Raw genomic sequence first — 18,603 nt, 5'->3', positions numbered from 1 at the left:
TCAATCGACATAGAATTCCATACTTCTTGTCAATTTTCATATCAATCATCAGTTTAACTTAATATCATGTTCACAAACAACATCTCAATTATGCGAATGCGAAGGTTCATAGCAAACACATGCGTGTTCTGTGAATAGCAAGGAAGCTGCGATCTTCTTTCGCTGAAACTGTTAAATTTCTAACGTACAACTTGGGTTCTTTTTGGAAGGTGCAAAAGCACCCTTAAACAATTCTTGTTGCAACCGACAGTCGCTGCGTATCGAACCATTTTGCGTTATTTGCTTACTTATTTACGACCACCGTTCACTACACAACGACGACGACGCTCCGTTGTTGGGTAGGTCATTAAGGTCGAGCAATTACTTGGCACAAAAGTCAATAATTCACCTGATGAGCACCACCGAAGGATTACTCCATGACGATTCGATTCGTAATGGTCAATCACCCGCTATCGAAAACTGGCGATGGTGATCGTTTTTTGGGATGTAATATGCTTGTTCAAATACCATCGCCATCAATATCGCTCTCGCATCTGCGGTGCACGTTTCAGTGAATGTCGGGGTATGGGAAATCAAAAGAAGATTATCCTTATCAAAGGACGCAAAATTACACTCATGGTTTGCGTGACGTCGTTACAATGTTGAGAAATGCCGGATCACAAACAAACAATCATCAGCCCATCACTAAACCATCAATTTCCGATTTCGGCGATATGTGTGATTAGTACCGACCGAAAAATGGTGGTTTTGACCATAGCACGTGCGCCGATCACTTGACGCCTCAAATCCACAGATCATCATTTCCGTCTGTACACTCCCACTGCCTCTGGAACTAGAACCTCTCACGACTCGTGCCGACCGCAGTCGGCAACTGTAATGACTCCGTTAATTACTTTTTTCAGTATTCAATTATTAGGTTACCGTTTGAATTCATGTGTTCCGTTTTATGCTGTTCTTTCATCGGGCTTTCACGATTTACACTTTTCCTGCAAATTAGCGTGTAGTTTCGGCTTTTTGTGTGGCTACATTTGAGTTTACTGGCAATTCCAAGCGAATCCGAAAATCCGTGACCCTGCTGTTTGATATATATAGGATGTCCAGAAACTAGAACTCGCGGTTGCTGATTCGAAAATTATAGCTCACTCTACCGCCAGCGAGCAGAATTGCCCTTTGATGATAGGCGGTGCTCTCTGGCCGCTTGCTCCTATGCTGATTAACTTCCCAATCGCTTCAGTGTACTCTTTTTTTGAACTTCTTTGTTCAAATATGGTAAATTAGCACTATTTACACTTCGCACTGCGCGAGCCGAAAAAAAAACGATGAAGGCAAATTAACCTAGGTACCAGGGTTATGTCGGAACATTTCCAAATAACCGCTTGATACCGAAGAAGGCGCCATGTGGAGTAACCGCCACGAGAAAGTCAATTACCAGCATGGTTGAAACATGGGTGCCAACAATGAATACCTACCTACATTATATGCGTAACGATGAGCATCCATCTATTCGACGCCGACGATGGGGAGGTTGGGAACGCGGAGATTACTCGAACAGAATGGAACAAAGACGATGATAACAACGCGAAGAAAGATATAAGAATATTAACAACTAACTCACAAAGAAGGGCGAAAAATTAAACTTTTTTTTATTAATTAAAACACATGATTTCTCTGCAGGTTCAGAATTTCATTTCTCCTGAGTTTTTTTTTATTTTCTGTACTGAGTACCAATACTACCGACGCCATGGTGGCAGCTCCCACACTTGGACCCTACCTATCGACCCATCAACTCATGAACCGGGGACCAACGGCTTTACTTCCCTTCCGAAGAAAGGCATGATAAGAGATTTTATGCCTCAGAAAATCCCGGCGGTGCCGACTGGGATTGAACCCAGGCCCTTTGGTGTGATAATGTATCACGCTTACCAGTCTTCTCTTGAGCTGTTGATGATTTCGTTGTTCTGTACTCAAACTCCAACCAACATCGAGTAGCAAGTAGACTGAATATTTATTTTTTTTCTTTTTATTTTCAGCAAACTAGCCGTATTCGATGGGAAAAAAGCGATACGAGGAGGCATACCTTTTGTGTTTCGTAAGTATTTATCAAAAATTATTTGTATCATTGGGGCATCCTACATATTTCGGCACACAAAGAAAAACTACTGACGTCGGATGGAAGAAAAAAATTGTTCCAAGATAAGGGGCCCTCGGCCTCAGAGAGCCTAGTAAGTTAGCTCTTTCCTTCTCAGAAGGTTTTTCGTTGTTTTGAGATGCAAAAATGTGTCATTGAAAAAAAGTGCTAGAAGAAATGATGTTCCATACGGATTGAAGTTAACGAGTCCATTACAAAAAAGTTTTTGTTTAAAATCAATAGTAATTGCTCAGATTAATTCTCAAGAACACATATGGACGAGAATAGTGAGCACACGGAGGCATAAACAAGTAACAAGTATTTAGTGGTTGATTGATAAAAATTAAACGGACCGAAATGTTGTGGATGACCTTTGTTACCATGGGAAGGAGAGGGTTAAGGAACGTTTATCTTAGCTATCTGGAGGTGGCGGTTTCTGTTCCCGGGTTTGGTCTAGAAAATATTTCGGTTTGAAAATTTTCACGACTTCCCTGAGCATAGAATGTCATTGTGCTTACACGCATTCATGCATTGCACAGTGGGAAAAAAATTGACAAAACCGCGACGAATTGACAATATCTCGGCTGACAAACACTCACTTGCTATAAAAAAAATGTTTTTCGGAATTATAAAATCATTAGATGTTATTATGATGTTTTGTGCTTGTAAATTAAAAGAAGAGGTTGTAAAGTATGTGTTTAACACATGAAACCTGCCAATTTCGCTTTGAGAGTCTCACAATCAGCGATTTTACGATTCTTAATATCAAATACGTACCTTCCAACCTTTTCTTGTATCTGACAAGTTCAAAATATCATTATAGCATCTAAAGTTTGTTCCATTTAGAGTTTGGCCGCACAAAATAGGTCATTTCTCCAAGGGGAAATAAAGTACAAAAACGCTAAAGGTATCATTTTGTAGGATTTTTATTTAAGGGAGCAATACAACAAAAATTATTCGTCAGCTTTTCGGATGAATTTTCGAACTTTTCGTGGAATACTTCTCATCATGTCTTGCACAGTAGTACTGTCTACCTCATCTACCATCCTTTTCCACCACTTCTCCAAATCAGATGGTGTTTTGATTGTTTTGCCACATTTCTTCATACTTTGACTATATGTTTTAGTATTACTTCTACGTGAAGTCAACGATTTACATAGTTGAAGATGCTAATTTCAAATAACAGACTGTAGTGGTAATTTTTATACGATAGATGGAGTAGATGAAAGCATAGAGTTGATAGTTCCATTAGAGTACGGCAGTGTGAAGATTGCATATAGATATTAGAATAGCGGGCTAGGACAACTTTTAAGGAAGGTACAAATCGGTTTTTTCATCTCTCTTTACCAAACTCCCCCTTTGGAGAGGGATGGTGAGGGGTGTCCCCCCCCCCGCCACCACTGGCAAAAAGAGATGAAAACCGACCCGCTCAAGTACCAAGTTCAAACACACAGTTGGTACTTGAGCGGGTCGGTTTTCATCTCTTTTTGCCAGTGGTGGCGGGGGGACACATACATCACCATCCCAGAGACACTCCTCCTTGTAAAGTTGTCCATTCATAGTCGCTCCAGTCATGAAAATCTTTGTTTTCTGTCCGCAACTGCAGATGCCTTGCCAAATCATTAACTTGCGAGCGAATTTATCTGCAAAGACAAATTTGAATTTATCCGGAGCATCCTCCTTACGTTTAGCTAAGTAAAATTTTTGGCCCCGGGATTTGTCCAAAGTCCATCCAAAGCAAAAACATTATTTTGATATCACATCATAGTGGATGCACTTCAATCGTGTCAAAAATATGGTGTAATATAACTTGCCAAAAAGGACAAAATTATCATTAAAACAAAGCATAAACCGACATTACGCTGCTTTTACTGCATTTGTTTATTTTTGTGACCATAAAAATTACATGAGATTCTCGACATGATTGAAGTGCATCCTCTTGGATGTAATATTAAAATTTATTTTTTGCTGTGTATGTAAGTTTAACCGTCAATCAAAATTCATCCGTTATACTTGGTCAGAACTTGGTCGTACAGCTTCCTTGCACGGTTTTTGGCAACCAGGTTTTGTTTCAGCGTCCTGTTGGGATGTTTGCTGACATGGTACGACCGAAAACCTTCTCGCATACAGATTCGCCGAACTGTACTGTGTGCCGCACTGATCCTTTTCGCCAAATCATGACCGGAGATCCCAGGATTCTTTTGGACTACCCTTGTGACCTTCGCTCGTAGTTTTCGGTCATATGTACGTTTGTTTTGTTTTGCACGATCCAACGTTAGTGTTTCCCGGTAACGTTTAAGCACGGTATTTACAGTCGATTTTGGAAATTTGTGAGCCTTTGCAATCATTCCTCCTGACCACGCTGGATTTTGCACGTGAGGGTGCAGAATTTTTTCACATCTGTCACGTTCCATCTTCGATAACTTTTGAACAAAAATATGAATCCTGATGAAATTTCACTACTAAATAAACAATCCTTGCGGATCAAAACGCTGTCAATAGTTTCTTGCTACGACAACTAGAGGCGCTACAGTAATTAAAAATAAGCGGTCAAATACTAACTGGAACAGACTTTAATGATTCTAAAATTCCGAAAATCATCTTTTTATAGCAAATGAGTGGAAGCAAGCTTGCTGACAAACGGTTTCAGTCAACATGTCATGCATATTCTTAAAGGAAACACTCTGCTGAAACGATTGGTGGTAATCTAATTGGCCGGAGATTTTTTCTTCTGAGATAGAGGGCCGGGATCAACCCGAGCTCCAGTTAAAATAGGACATGTCACTATCTATTGACATAGTTTTACATCTGGCTTAGGCATATTATGGAAATTGATAGCACCAAGTATAAATGGTGTAACAACACGAAATACGCCCTCAGGTAACCTCTACTGGCCCAACGGAAGATCCGGAATATCCGATAAAGTGGCCACGTTATAAAAATTGTACTAGAATCTTGTGATTTTTTTCTATATTGTTCAGAATCACGAGATCAAAGCATATTCAATATGGAACTAATATTTTGGGATAATTTGGCCATGGTTCTCCGGATAAAACGGATAATTGATCGATAAAGTGGCTACATTACAAAAATTGTTCTAGAGTCATGGGATTTTTGACGTAGTCTTTAAATTCTTTACTGGGGGTCACATTAAAAACATCAAAATTCAGACATGTAACGAAAATTCCCAAACACGGACGCAACGACAGAGCATAAATCGAACAAACGACACATTGCGCATGCTCACATGAGCGAGCTCAATGCTCGGTTGATCGCTCACCACTTCACCAATGAAGGGAGGAGAAAAACAACGAAAATAAAAACGCTTGTTAAATCGTTTTCTTCGTCATTTGCTTTCGAGGAACGGACGGATAAGCGTCTGACACGACGTATGAGTGGAACAGCACGCATCACACCAATACGAAGACGAAACGATGACGAAAGCAACCACATCGACCGGAGGAAAGGCTTCCAGCAATAGGAAGCATTACTAGGCCGCCGTCATCGGTCGGCATCGACTTGCACTGGTGTGGCCACCATTTGAAAAACAACCGGCCCTTTTCAGGGCCACCAATTCAAAAACGGAAAGAGTTAAGAACTAAATGATCAACATATTTGTTCCGTCCACTAGCGGTCCTACGTCAAGCTCCCGTTCGTTCCCCTAGGCACAGACACTTCTACTTTTTTATATTGCTCAGAACTAGGGTTGACAATACCGGAGGCTTATTTCTAAAACCGGTTTTCGGTATTGAAAAATTTAATACCGGTAAAACCGGTAAAACCGGTTTTAGGAGGAACTACATAAAAATGCATAATTTTTTGAAAATGGGTTTATTGATAAATGATTCTGTTACAATTCAATGTGTCAAATTTTGTTTTTTTTTAATGAATTTAAAAAGTTACTTTTTACAACGTTTTCAAACACCCCGAGGCAAGATAAACTCTCCTGCGGTTGAAGACGTGCAGTCACAGCAGAATTAGTTTTTGTATGATTTTATTTAGATTTTTAGAATTATATTCCTTGATTAATCAAAACAAAATACCAGCCCCAGGTTGAAACATTAATTAAAAGTTGTTTTAAGTTATTGCAGGGTTTTAAGTTATTGCAAATTCTTATGACAATGAGGGATTTTTTTTTGTTGGACATATTTTTATAAATTTCTTGGAAATTATTGAATATTTTTTAATCATTTTTGGTTCGTTGCATCTTTGGACCATGTTTAAAAAGTACGTGTGTGCAGTTTATTAAAACCAAAGATTTTTTAAGTAAACTTGAAGGGTGCTCATCTTGCCCGGGTGGCGATCTTACCAGTCTACCCCTATGTACCGCTTTTTAAGTCGACATCAAGGCTATTTACATGGAACTCAAGGGAGCACACTCAAAACATTCATAAGTTTATTGTTTTTAATATTACAAACATTCTATTATTTATACTTCAGTCACTTTGGTAAACATGTAAAAAACAATGAAAAATGCTTGGAGAATCCAACAAAAATACCGAAAATACCGGTTTTTTATCGTTCCAAACCGGTATTTCGGCTGAGAGCAAGACAGCTATACTCAGAGTAAATATATTTGCAGCGAGTAAATGTGAGTTACTCATATTTACTCAAAAATGATCAAAGTAATCTCAAATTTCTGATCAAAGAAAATATCGTCTGACAGCATATTTCGTTTGAAGCATCTGTTCGCCCATTTGACAGATCGAATCGCTCGTTTGACAAATCGAATTGTGGACATGCGAAATGCTCCTGTGGTGGTTTGACTGCACGACGGTTTTACGGGGCTTGTCGTTCGTGTGTGACTTGAATGCCTATCAGCAAATATATCATATTAACATGCCTTTTCCAAATGTTGCAATGGCGACCCACAAAATATTGCTTCATGCACCATCTAGCGTTGAAAAAGGTCAGCAACAATCATTCAATCGAGGGGTGCGATTACAGCACTTATTACAAAAGTAAGAGTCAAATTATTTTCATTAATTACATTGTGTATATTACTTTAAAATTTGTCTAACATGTCACTGTTGTCATCAAATAAAATAAAATGCTGAAATACATTCATTTGAAATATTAAACAAATTTTTATTTGGTTTACCCCTCGTGACGATAAACAATTACATTGGTAGCCTTTTTGGCTACAGAGGTGCTTTCATCGCTAGAAATTCGGTTCGCCAGCTAAGCGAAAGAGTGGATCATATTGTAGTATTTGCTATTAGTGAAGTTTGACTCATTAACATGGATGAGTGGATGTATTTAATGGTGAATAAATATCGAACCTTAACATTAATAATCATGCCATGGCCAACAACCAAAAACAGTGCCGTACCGTTTTTCGAAACACGGCTTCATATGTTTATTTCCTCAATGTTGTGCCCAGAACACAACATTTCATGAAATATAAAGCGTCTAATCCCTAAAGAATGATCGAGTAATGTTATAAATCGAATAAAGATTTCGATGAATTTATAGATAGCATAATGGGGAAGGCACTGTATTCTTATCTTTTTGAATATCGTGCAGACTGTATGTACTTTATTAATTTTATATATTTGTGTAAATTACGTTTTCATTGAGTTCCTGGAAGTTAAAAAAAAATATAAAAGTGAACAATAGTGCTCAAAGAATTGAATTTATTGAATTAATTTAGCCTAATCCGAACCTATCGAACCACCCCAAAAGTCCCTACACAGAAATTCCAAGAAAGTACGTAAACTAACTTTGCTTGACAGCATCGGTTTCAACGTAATTTTCAGTACAACAATCAGGTTGCTATGTGTATATAAGATATTGAGCAACGTGAGTTACTCAGAGCTACTCAAAAATTAACTCCGGTTTTACTCATGATCGAAAGCTATCTTGCCCCAAGTATTTCGGTATTGTAAAATAGCACGGTAATACCGGTAAAACCGGTTAATCAACCCTACTCGATCAAAACGTATTAAACGTGGAATTGATATTTTGGGATAAAGAGATCATATCAAGCTGAACATTGCATTAAGTCCTTAGTAACAAAGTCCTAATTCTCTTCGTTGACTTTCTCTTTCATTAATAACTTGACCACATAACCGTTTCTTGTTGTGTTTGTCGTATTAGATGCTAGATAAAAACTTGTTTTATCGAATTGTGTGCTGAAAATACCTGGGCATGTCTTGACATGACCGTGGGAATACAAAGAGAAAGTCGACGAAGAGAATCTGTCAATGTTACTTAGGACCTAATGCAATGTTCAGCTTGATATACTGGATCAATTGATAAAAATCAATTGAACATTCTTGATGAAAATGAGAAAAGCAGCTATCCGCTATCAAAAGGGGCCTTTTTCGAATGGGTGTATCAGTTGCTTAGTCATTTGACGAAGGCATGAATCATTCTCATTTGAGAAACGCTTGATATTAAGTGTAACCTACACATAAACGGAGCTCTGGTCGACATTCCGGCGAAAAAGCTAGCCAACCCGCCACCAACCTGCCTTCTACCAAACCCCAACCCGATATTGAACCGACATAAACCAAAATTGACCCGACGACAACACGATATTGGGTCGACATCGACCTTAAATTTGCCTTACATTGATCCGACCTAGGGTCGTTAAGGATTTTTGCTGGGTTTCTTCCATAATCCACTGTGACTCAATTGACAGTGACGATGAGCTTCGAATGAGAAAGGGACTCTTCAAATTATGGTCATGTGAGGTTGGATTTAATGGTTGTATTGGTTCATCGAATGATATAAAAATTAACAGCACTGGTGGTCACACCATAAAAATTATCTTACAGTCTTGCGTTTTTTTAATCATTCAGAATCACGATATTAAAGCGTTTTTAATATGAAATTGATATTTTGAGGGTAAAGAAGCCATATCTTGGTTCTCCGGATAATTTGGATCAACCAATAAAGTGGCCAGATTATTACAAATCCTATTAGCTTGTGATTTTTTTTTCTATATCGTTCAGAATCACGAGATCAAAGCTTATTTAATATGGAATCGATATTTTTGGTAAAGATGTAAAACCGCGAATTTGTTTTCCTCACAATCTATTTGAAATTCAGATAATTAAAACTATTTTATGTTTTTAAAAAAATACCTAGTATCGCACTTCTTGCAAGGCCTTTACACAAAATTGGTATTTAAATTAGAAAAATTAAGCACACTTGTTGTTTTGTGGGGAGATTTCAGCTCAATTTATCATAAGAGAACAAAGTTATATTTCTGAGGCATAAAGCCGTTGGTCCCCGGTTCATGAGTTGATGGGTCGATAGGTAGGGTCCAGGTGTGAGAGCTGGCTCCTTGGCGTCAGTACACTGAACCAATATGACATATTCCTGTTATGTGGAAGTCTAATAAATTTGCGCTATAAGATAATCCATTGAAAATGATATGATTGAAAATATTTCAGCTAAATTCTATATGAATATCTGATACATTTACAATGCTAATAATTTGGTCACTTTTATATGATCGTCATATGATAAATGAAAATCGGTCAAATTATAATAATTAACTGAAATGGATTTGAAACCCATAAGCGTAAGCTTTACTTTTCAGCACAATATAATATATGTGTCATAAATCAATCGAAGTAAAGTTTATGTGAAAATCTCATGAAATTTACTTCGTCTCTTGACACATATATTTAATCGAATTCTAAAAATAAATCGAAAAATAAACATCAGGCAGTGGGAGCTTTCACAATTGTTTCTTTTTTTTATTGTAGCTGATTTGGGATTCGATCAAGAACTGTTGAGATGTGATGCTTTCGGTGTCTGCGCTCGATTCCACTGGGCCACGGCTGACTTCAAGATTGAGCTTGTTCAACTAGCATGAAGTAAGAACAGCTCTCCCGACATGGAATGTAGTGCAACGTTATGCTCGTTTAGCTAGAATGAAGAAAAATAGCACTGACAAATTTATGCTCCGTTTCGGTGGTGTCGTGTATTCAAATTTTTCTTAATGCTCCTGTGTGCAATAAAACAACGACTACATTATATGAGTTGATGGAACTGGCTCATGAAGTTCGAGTACTAGTGCTGGAATCTGAATTAGCCGTGTAGAAGGCTTACCATTAGAATCTTAGCAAAGTAAATATTGCAGTAGAATCATTTTTTTTTTTCAATTTCAATCCATTCTTTTCCGGAACCTCTTATCTTATGGAACAATAACAAACAAAGATTATTCAATACAGTATAATTGTTGTTAGCAATATTTAGTTCGACTAATCATTTTAATGAGTGTACGATAACATCGTTGAAAATTGTTTCAATAATTTATGAAGAACAATCGTGTAAGATGTTTTTATTGGGAGCGATATTCATCCCGGAAAACCATGCCAAAACAAATGTTTGCTGTTGGATTTCTTAAAAGGCAAATCTATATGACTATGTGATGATTGCGATAGATCTGTTTACAATCTTCAAACCTCAAAAATCAAAGGAAGCTATTCCAATAAGATATGAGATATACATGTTTTCCTATACTGCAAAGTTAAATGACAGTCCAATAATTTCTACATGTCTGTTTATACGCGTCAAAAATCGTTAAAAGCAACTCCAATAAAATATGCATGATTATCTTATAAGATATATCTTTTAGTGAGCAATATTCATCATGAAAACAGGTATGTTTTTCTGAATTTTATCATAGTGCAAACTCATATGATTTTCCATTAGTTTCTAGATGTCTGTTCCCACCCATTACATATCACCAGTTTTTCACCATGAAATATATCAGACAATATTCATATACATCTTACCTATCGCTAACCACGTTCGAAGCAAAGTTTTATCAAGTACTAAGTATATGAAATTACGATAGAAATCATTCCATATCGCAGTCACAGTTTTTAAGTGATAATCCGATGGAATCTATCCATCATCACATAGAATGAATAAATCTGCTGACATTTCTATGTTAAAAGATGGATCCAATAAACGGTACATGTCGATTTGTTTCAGTGTAGCAGTGGTGCTCAGCACGGAAAACAAATCAAGGGAAAAAAAACAAAGTTCTATCTACATATCTAGATAGAGCTGGAATTAGGGCGTAACAGCCTTTGTAAACAATGGCTTCTCTCGTTGATTTCTAGGAATTCAAGGCACGGTTACACAAACCAATATAAAAACTTTTATAGAAATACACAGTTTTTGTGCGAATCATACTCAAAACAACGAGAGAATTAACTTTTTTTAACCATATAATTAGTATTTTATCGAAGACAACACATCAAGAATACTGTCAACTCTTCCATTTTCTCATACGAACACTATGAGACAGATACAATCGCGTCATCTGCCGCTCAAAGGTAAATGCTTCGAACGAATTTGATAGCATAGTTTACATCCTCAGAAGAAAGGTTTGTCTATTTGCTGATTTTTCTTAAAGAGTCTGAATTTATAAAGAGACGACATGTCAACATTGGAACAATCGATTGTCTGTCAAAGTCATAGGAAAAGTCATTCCAATCGAGCAGAAGACCTGTCAAATATTCAGGCTCTTTAATTTTTCTATGCGTTACTTCCACCTTCACTCAAGCGCTGCGCTATTGTATTTGTCGCTTGGATTCTGGCAAAGTTGCCAGTTTTCTTGATATGATGTCTTCAATTTTATTCAAGACTTATCCGATCCTTGTTTTCATAATAAAGGAATAATTATACATAATCAAGTTTTATACAACATGCTCCAATCGGTCACGAATACATTAAAAAAAAATTCAAGACGTGAAAGTTTAGTTGAGGTTTTTGTTTCACTTTACATATATATAAATATAACTACTTCGATGATTAAAGCTGGCTTGAAATTGGAAATGTTAACTGTTCAAAAAAAAGTTCAATGAGCTGTAACTTTTCAGGACGGGCATCAACATTTCTATAATCGTAGCTGCTGGTACATCAACTATTCTAAAATAAGCGGTATGTTTTTATCAAACAAAAGCTTAATTGGCTGAGTTTGTGTGAAGTTTGTGCAATTTTAGGAAATTGCTTTTTATTTGATTACCCTTTTTCAAACTGCATTTTTTTAAAGTACATATAATGAATCGAATTAACTGAAATTTTGCATTTTTGTAGTCAAGATTTCAAGTTACAACTTATTGAACTTTTTTGAAGAGTTAAAAAATCACGAGAACTTTTGGCCAGTACTGTACTTCTCTGTTTTTTTTTTTTCATTTCCAAGTTCAAATCAGATTTAAGAAATGATGAACTAGGTATATTTTATTTAACTAAACATATTTTGAATTATTTGAATTTTAACTAGATTTTTATGGAAAGAATCATGGATATGCAGGACTGTTTACATGTTAAGACATCTTAAAAGTCAATCTAGATTATCGGGGACTCCAGAATATGGCCACTTTACCCCAAAGTATTTCATATTAAATACACTTTGATCTCGTGCTTCTGAACGGTATAAAGGGTGTCCACGATGAAATTGCCACACACAAAATTGATTCGCAAAATTCGAGTTTTCATCCGATTGCCATCAAATTTTCAGGGATTGAGAAATAACTATTAAACTTCATTTTACCATTTTACTCGTATTTTATTTACAGTCCATACGCAAATGCCCGCACCTTGGCCTTAACCCCGGCCATAAGATTCTGCACAACCTGTGAATCAACCGTTTTTTGCATGTAAACCCATACTTTCTTCAGTTCCTCGACTGTCTTCACTACCTTAGGTCGTTTAAGAAGGTGCTGCTTCATAATCGCCCAGTACTTCTCGATGGGGCGGAGCTCCGGAGTGTTGGGAGGGTTGAACATTTTCGGTACGAAATTGACCTTATTGTCCGCATACCACTTCAGCACGTCCTTAGAGTAGTGGCATGAGGCCAAATCCGGCCAGAAGATTGTTGGGACGTTGTGGGCCTTCAGGAGAGGAAGCAGCCGCTTCTGGAGGCACTCTTTTATGTACACCTGTCCGTTCATCGTGTCCTGGGTCACGAAAGGTGCACTCCGCTTCCCGCACGTGCAGATGGCTTGCCAAACCAGGAATTTCTTCGCAAATTTGGACATCTTCTGAGTGCGGACATGCTCCGGAACGCTGAACTTATCCTTGGCCGTGAAAAACAGGTTGCCGGGGATCTGTTTGAAGTCGGCCTTCACATATGTTTCGTCGTCCATGATGCAGCATTCAACTTTCGTCAGCATGTTGAGGTACAACTTCCTGGCACGGGTTTTGGCGGACTTGTTCTGCTTCTCGTCGCGATTAGGGGCCTTTTGTACCTTGAACGTTCGAAGCCCAGCCTTAGTTTTGGCCTTCTGGACAAAACTTCGGCTTAGGTGCAGCTTCTTAGCCACATCCCTAACGGAGCCGTTCGGATTTCGGTTGAAGGCCCCAACTACGCGGTTGTGATTTTTGGTGTTGTACGGAATACTTTTTCCTTCACTTCTGGGCTTCCGATCGGTGGTCAACCGTTCCTCGAACCGCTTAATCACTCGCGACACCGTGGAATGCGCGATTCCCAACGTTTTAGCGATGGAACGATGCGAGAGATCCTTGTTCTCGTGATGAATGCGCAAGATTTAATCACGCACGAGCTGTTCTTTCGACTCCATTTCCGCGAGTTTTGATCACAGGACTTTAAAACTTGCAGGATGTAAATAATGCACTATGAACTAAATCCACCCAAATTTTCATTAAATTCTACCCAACGGTTAAAAAGTTAGAGCAATTTCATAGTGTGGCAATTTCATCGTGGACACCCTTTAGTAAAAAAAATCACAAGCTTCTATGACAATTTTTATAATCTGGCCACTTTATAGGCCAATCCGGAATATCCGGAGAACCAGGATATGGTCATTTTATCACAAAATATGAATAGCATGTCAAATACGCTTTGATCTCGTTATTCTGAATGATATTGAAAAAAAACGTAAGGTTCTAGGTTATAATGTGGCCACTTTGTCGGTCAATCCGGATTATCCCAAAATTTCAATTCCATATTACGTGATTCTGAACGACATAATAAAATCGCAAAGTTCTAGAACCATTTTTATAATGTGGCCACTTTATCCGTCGTTCCGCATCTTCCTTTGGGCCAGCAGAGGTTCCCCCTGAGGGCGTATATGGTGTTGTTAAAGGGTGATACGGTCAAAATTTGGTCAATATCAACTTGACGTATTTCTTTCAATTTTGCATTTAAAAAACCTGAACACCCCTCATTTTGAAGGTGTGTGTGTGTAGAATGTTGCTCCTATTTTGATTTTGGAATTCACTCTTCAGTTGTCAAAATGCCGTCCAAGCAAGAAGAGCAGCGTATCAAAATTTTGCTCGCGCATCGCGAAAATCCGAGCTACTCGCACGCAAAGTTGGCAAAATCGCTAAAAGTTGCCAAATCAACCGTTACAAATGTAATTAAAGTGTTTGGAGAACGTTTGTCGAAAGCCAGGAAGTCTGGATCGGGGGGAAATCGAAAACCGGAAGCCGCTGAGACGACAAAGAGAGTTGCCGGTAGTTTCAAGCGAAACCCTAACCTCTCTCTCCGAGATGCCGCAAATAAGCTGGGTGTATCGTCTACAACCGTGCATCGAGCCAAAAAACGAGCCGGACTATCGACTTACAAGAAGGTAGTGACTCCAAATCGCGATGATAAACAAAATACGACGGCCAAAGCGCGATCCCGGAGGCTGTACACGACGATGCTGACGAAGTTTGACTGCGTGGTAATGGACGACGAAACCTACGTCAAAGCCGACTACAAGCAGCTTCCGGGACAGGAGTTTTATACGGCAAAAGGAAGGGGAAAGGTAGCAGATGTTTTCAAGCACATGAAACTGTCAAAGTTCGCAAAGAAATATCTGGTTTGGCAAGCCATCTGTACCTGTGGCTTGAAAAGCAGCATTTTCATAGCTTCCGGGACTGTCAACCAAGAAATTTACGTAAAAGAGTGTTTGAATAAACGTCTGCTGCCTTTTCTGAAGAAACACGGTTGTTCCGTACTGTTTTGGCCGGATTTGGCATCTTGCCATTACGGTAAAAAGGCCATGGAGTGGTACGTCGCCAACAACGTGCAGGTGGTTCCCAAGGACAAGAACCCTCCCAACACGCCAGAGCTCCGCCCAATTGAGAAATACTGGGCTATTGTCAAGCGGAACCTAAAGAAGACCAAAAAAACTGCTAAGGGCGAGCAGCAGTTCAAGGCAAACTGGCTTTCTGCGGCGAAGAAGGTGGACAAGGTGGCTGTACAAAATCTGATGGCAGGGGTCAAGCGTAAGGCCCGGCAATTCGGATTTGAAAAAGCGGAAGCCTAACTGAATATTTTTCCTGAATTTTATACTAATTGAACTTGAAAAAGAAATTTAATTTGATTTTTTAAATAAACGATTTCACCGATTTACACGCGTTTTCCCTTGACCAAATTTTGTCCGTATCACCCTTTACACCTAATATATTTTTATTCCATGATTTGTTTTCCGTACTGAGTACCAATGCTACCGACGCCACATTTGGACCCTACCTATCGACCTAACAATTCATAGACTGGGGACCAACGGTTTTACTTGCATTCCGAAGGAAGGCGTGACCAGTGAGGGAGAGGGGGGGGGGGGGTTACCAGAGATGAGATAGATTATGCTAATCAATTTCCATACCATTAACAGCACAATTCGGCCCCTGGAACTTCGGTCCACAGCACGGTTTCGGCCGGGTAGTACGATGGACTCTGGAACGAGCTCCGGAACGCCTACCGAGCGGTGATGTGGAAGCAGTCTTTAGCCTAATGGACAACGAAATCACACGATCTATGTGGAACTATCCGTAAGTCAATGTACATTAGGAACCGTACACTTACTACGTACGGTTTAAAAAATAAACATTCTTACGTTTTCTTACAAGGGAGGCAGGGAATCACAGAAATAGCTTACGAATCATAAATAATACAGAACATATTGATTTTCGATGTTAGATCTTGCTAAGGGGGACCTGTGATTCATAACCCCTATAAAAATCATACGTAATAAGCGAATGGTCCCTTACCGTCTCAATTTGCTAACGTGAACCATATCTAATAAATTTCTCAGATTCCGCATAACGTATCGATTGATTCTTCGGGAGAAGGAACTCCACTTTCACATCGGCGTGTACAATCCTAGTAAAGACCTAACGTTCTCCTTCAACCTGCTACTGCACACATACCTGAAGGTTCCGGATGTACGACGGTGTCAAATTACCGGACTGCACGGCTGTACATTTATCGATAAGGTAATAGAAGGAATTAATCTATAGCGCAACGTGGTTCAACTACTTTTCTCCCAACAGACTAGAGATGGTGCTATCTATCAGGAAGGTCGTGACGTAGTGACAATCAATGAATGGACGGACCGAATCTACCAGCACACGCCGCAGGAACACATCATCACGAATGTTGTTTCCGGCAGGAAGATGCGGTTGCAGAAGTACAACTTCCCCGATACCGGTAAGATTCCTGTGGTAGTAGATTGAAATGTAAGGTCATCTAATGATTTTTTCCTCCAAACAGTTGTGTGGAACCCTTGGATGGATAAAGCCCGGGAATGTCAAGATTTCGGTGACGATGAGTACCCGAACATGGTCTGCATCGAGGCGGGGCACGTGTCGACACCGGTCATCCTTCTGCCCGGTACCGCGTTCGAGGCGAGCCAAATACTTCAGGTAGTCGTTGAACATCAAATGCCCAATCTAGTACAGCATTTTTAAAACACGTGCATTTATCACCTTTCAGGTCATGTGAGTAGAAACCCAGGGAGGTGCTGTGACCCGCAGTAAAGGTTCCTCCCGAGCAAAATCCAAGAAGAAGCAACAACAACAGCAGCAACAACAGCAACCCCAGCAGCAGCAGAACCAGCAACAAAATCAAAACCAAGTCAATCAAAACAATCCTCAAACTCAAAGTAGTCACCAGCAGAGTCAGCAGCAACAGCAACAGCAGCAACAACAACAGCAACAACAGCAGCAGCAACAGCAACAGCAACAACAGCAGCAGCAGCAACAGCAACAACAACAGCAGCAAGTCACACTTCAGCAGCAACAGCTTGCCTCGAATGCTGCCGCCTTGTGGCAAGTTCCGGCTGCTGCCGCAGCTGCAGCGGCCTGCTGGAACAACTATGCCAATTTTCAGACTGCTGGTGTCCTGGCATTTAAAATGCCACCGTCCTGCGGGGGTCTCTGTGGTCCCCAGACCAATTGTGAGCTATGTTCGCTAAACACCAACTGAGTAAAGCTGGAAACCGAAGACGATCATCTGCTGGGTGATCTATCCGATGAATTAGATGACGGCTGTGAATAGGAAGCTGTGTCCGTGTGGTACTAGATTGTGGCGAAACATCGCCCGAATCAATGCTGGCTTAGGCCAATCTAGTACCACAATTCACAATCGCATCGCTGTTATGGATTTTGCTCAAGAAAGCGCAAATTAAGGGTATTTTAAATTAACTAAACCGAATCAAATCAAAATCGCAAAGTCGATACGAAAAAGAGAGAGAGAGAGAGAGAAAGAGGGGGAGTGAGCGAGTGAGAATGTCCGAGATATAGCAAATAAATCAATTAACTAAACCTAGAACCGTAATAGTAGTTTTTTTTAGATTTATTGTACGTGGGAAATGAAGCTACCAGTTAGATAATTTTCTTATGTTTTTAAATCATTTTAGTGCATTTCCTATTGCCGATATTGGTCGTGTAAATAAGAGGAATAAGAAGAAAACAACCATAGTTAGATGAGACGTGCGACGTACGACAGGGAGCGTGACTGCAGCTAGGGTTAGGTTTTATTAAACTTTTTTACCAATGTTAGGATGGCTATTCGTTAAATCGATTTCCTTTATCGTCTATTTTTCATTTGGCTTAGTCGCAAAGCGACGTGTTATATCGAATTAAAAAAAAAACTATTGAAACTGTTTAGACTCTAAGTAAAACTAGGTTTGGTACTAAAATTAACCACGAAAACGGACATTAATTTAAAAATTTACTAAACTAATTAACCACTTGGAAAAAGTGAACCTAATAGGTAGCGTTAGCGATTAAGGGGACAATTTCGATATTATTCGGCATTCTAACTAGCAATTTCCAATCAAGACATTAAACAAAACACGCATACAAAATGAGAACATACGATTCGGCCATTTGTAGGGTTAAGGCACAGAAAACAATTTCAAAATTACGTCGTTTTGGCAGTGCTTTAGGGAGTGATGAACAATTATTCGACAACAACATTTCAAAAGAGTGAAACTGCTAGTGTAACAAAGGGGTTTATTCGCCTAATTTTCGTGAATAAAAGTACACCCATGTAAACTTCCATAGTATTTAGTAAGTTTTGTTTATTTGCGAGTGTAAGTTCTGATTCTTGAGCAAACGGTGATTGAAGTCATTGTTCACAAAAGCCAGTTTCACCCAATTGAAATGATGCTACTGAATGACTAAAATGCGCATTCGAATGCAGATGGTTAACAGTTGAGTGGGGTTATTTGTTTGCTTTCGTTGTACAACACAGATTTCGTAACTGC

General features: G+C 39.1%; 1 protein-coding gene across 1 annotated transcript in view; it reads left to right on the top strand.

The window, feature by feature from the left end:
• LOC135703738 (uncharacterized) overlaps positions 1 to 16,967 on the top strand; it is a 173,465-nt gene extending 156,498 nt beyond the window's left edge. Inside the window, exons 3-8 of the mRNA XM_065225052.1 lie at positions 2,031 to 2,089; positions 15,727 to 15,883; positions 16,147 to 16,327; positions 16,385 to 16,541; positions 16,605 to 16,756; positions 16,827 to 16,967. Coding sequence (XP_065081124.1) covers positions 2,031 to 2,089; positions 15,727 to 15,883; positions 16,147 to 16,327; positions 16,385 to 16,541; positions 16,605 to 16,756; positions 16,827 to 16,835 — 715 coding nt within the window. The 3' untranslated portion in view covers positions 16,836 to 16,967. The remainder of the gene's footprint in view (positions 1 to 2,030; positions 2,090 to 15,726; positions 15,884 to 16,146; positions 16,328 to 16,384; positions 16,542 to 16,604; positions 16,757 to 16,826) is intronic.
• The last annotated feature ends 1,636 nt before the right edge of the window (positions 16,968 to 18,603 follow it).

This window comes from Ochlerotatus camptorhynchus, unplaced genomic scaffold (genome assembly GCF_037179485.1).
Source record: "Ochlerotatus camptorhynchus isolate MF236.1 unplaced genomic scaffold, CSIRO-AGI_Acam_v1.1 ptg000220l, whole genome shotgun sequence".
NCBI classification, from domain to species: Eukaryota; Metazoa; Arthropoda; class Insecta; order Diptera; family Culicidae; genus Ochlerotatus; species Ochlerotatus camptorhynchus.
The sequence above is the reverse complement of the archived record's forward strand: the minus strand, read 5'-3'. Positions and strand labels throughout refer to the sequence as shown.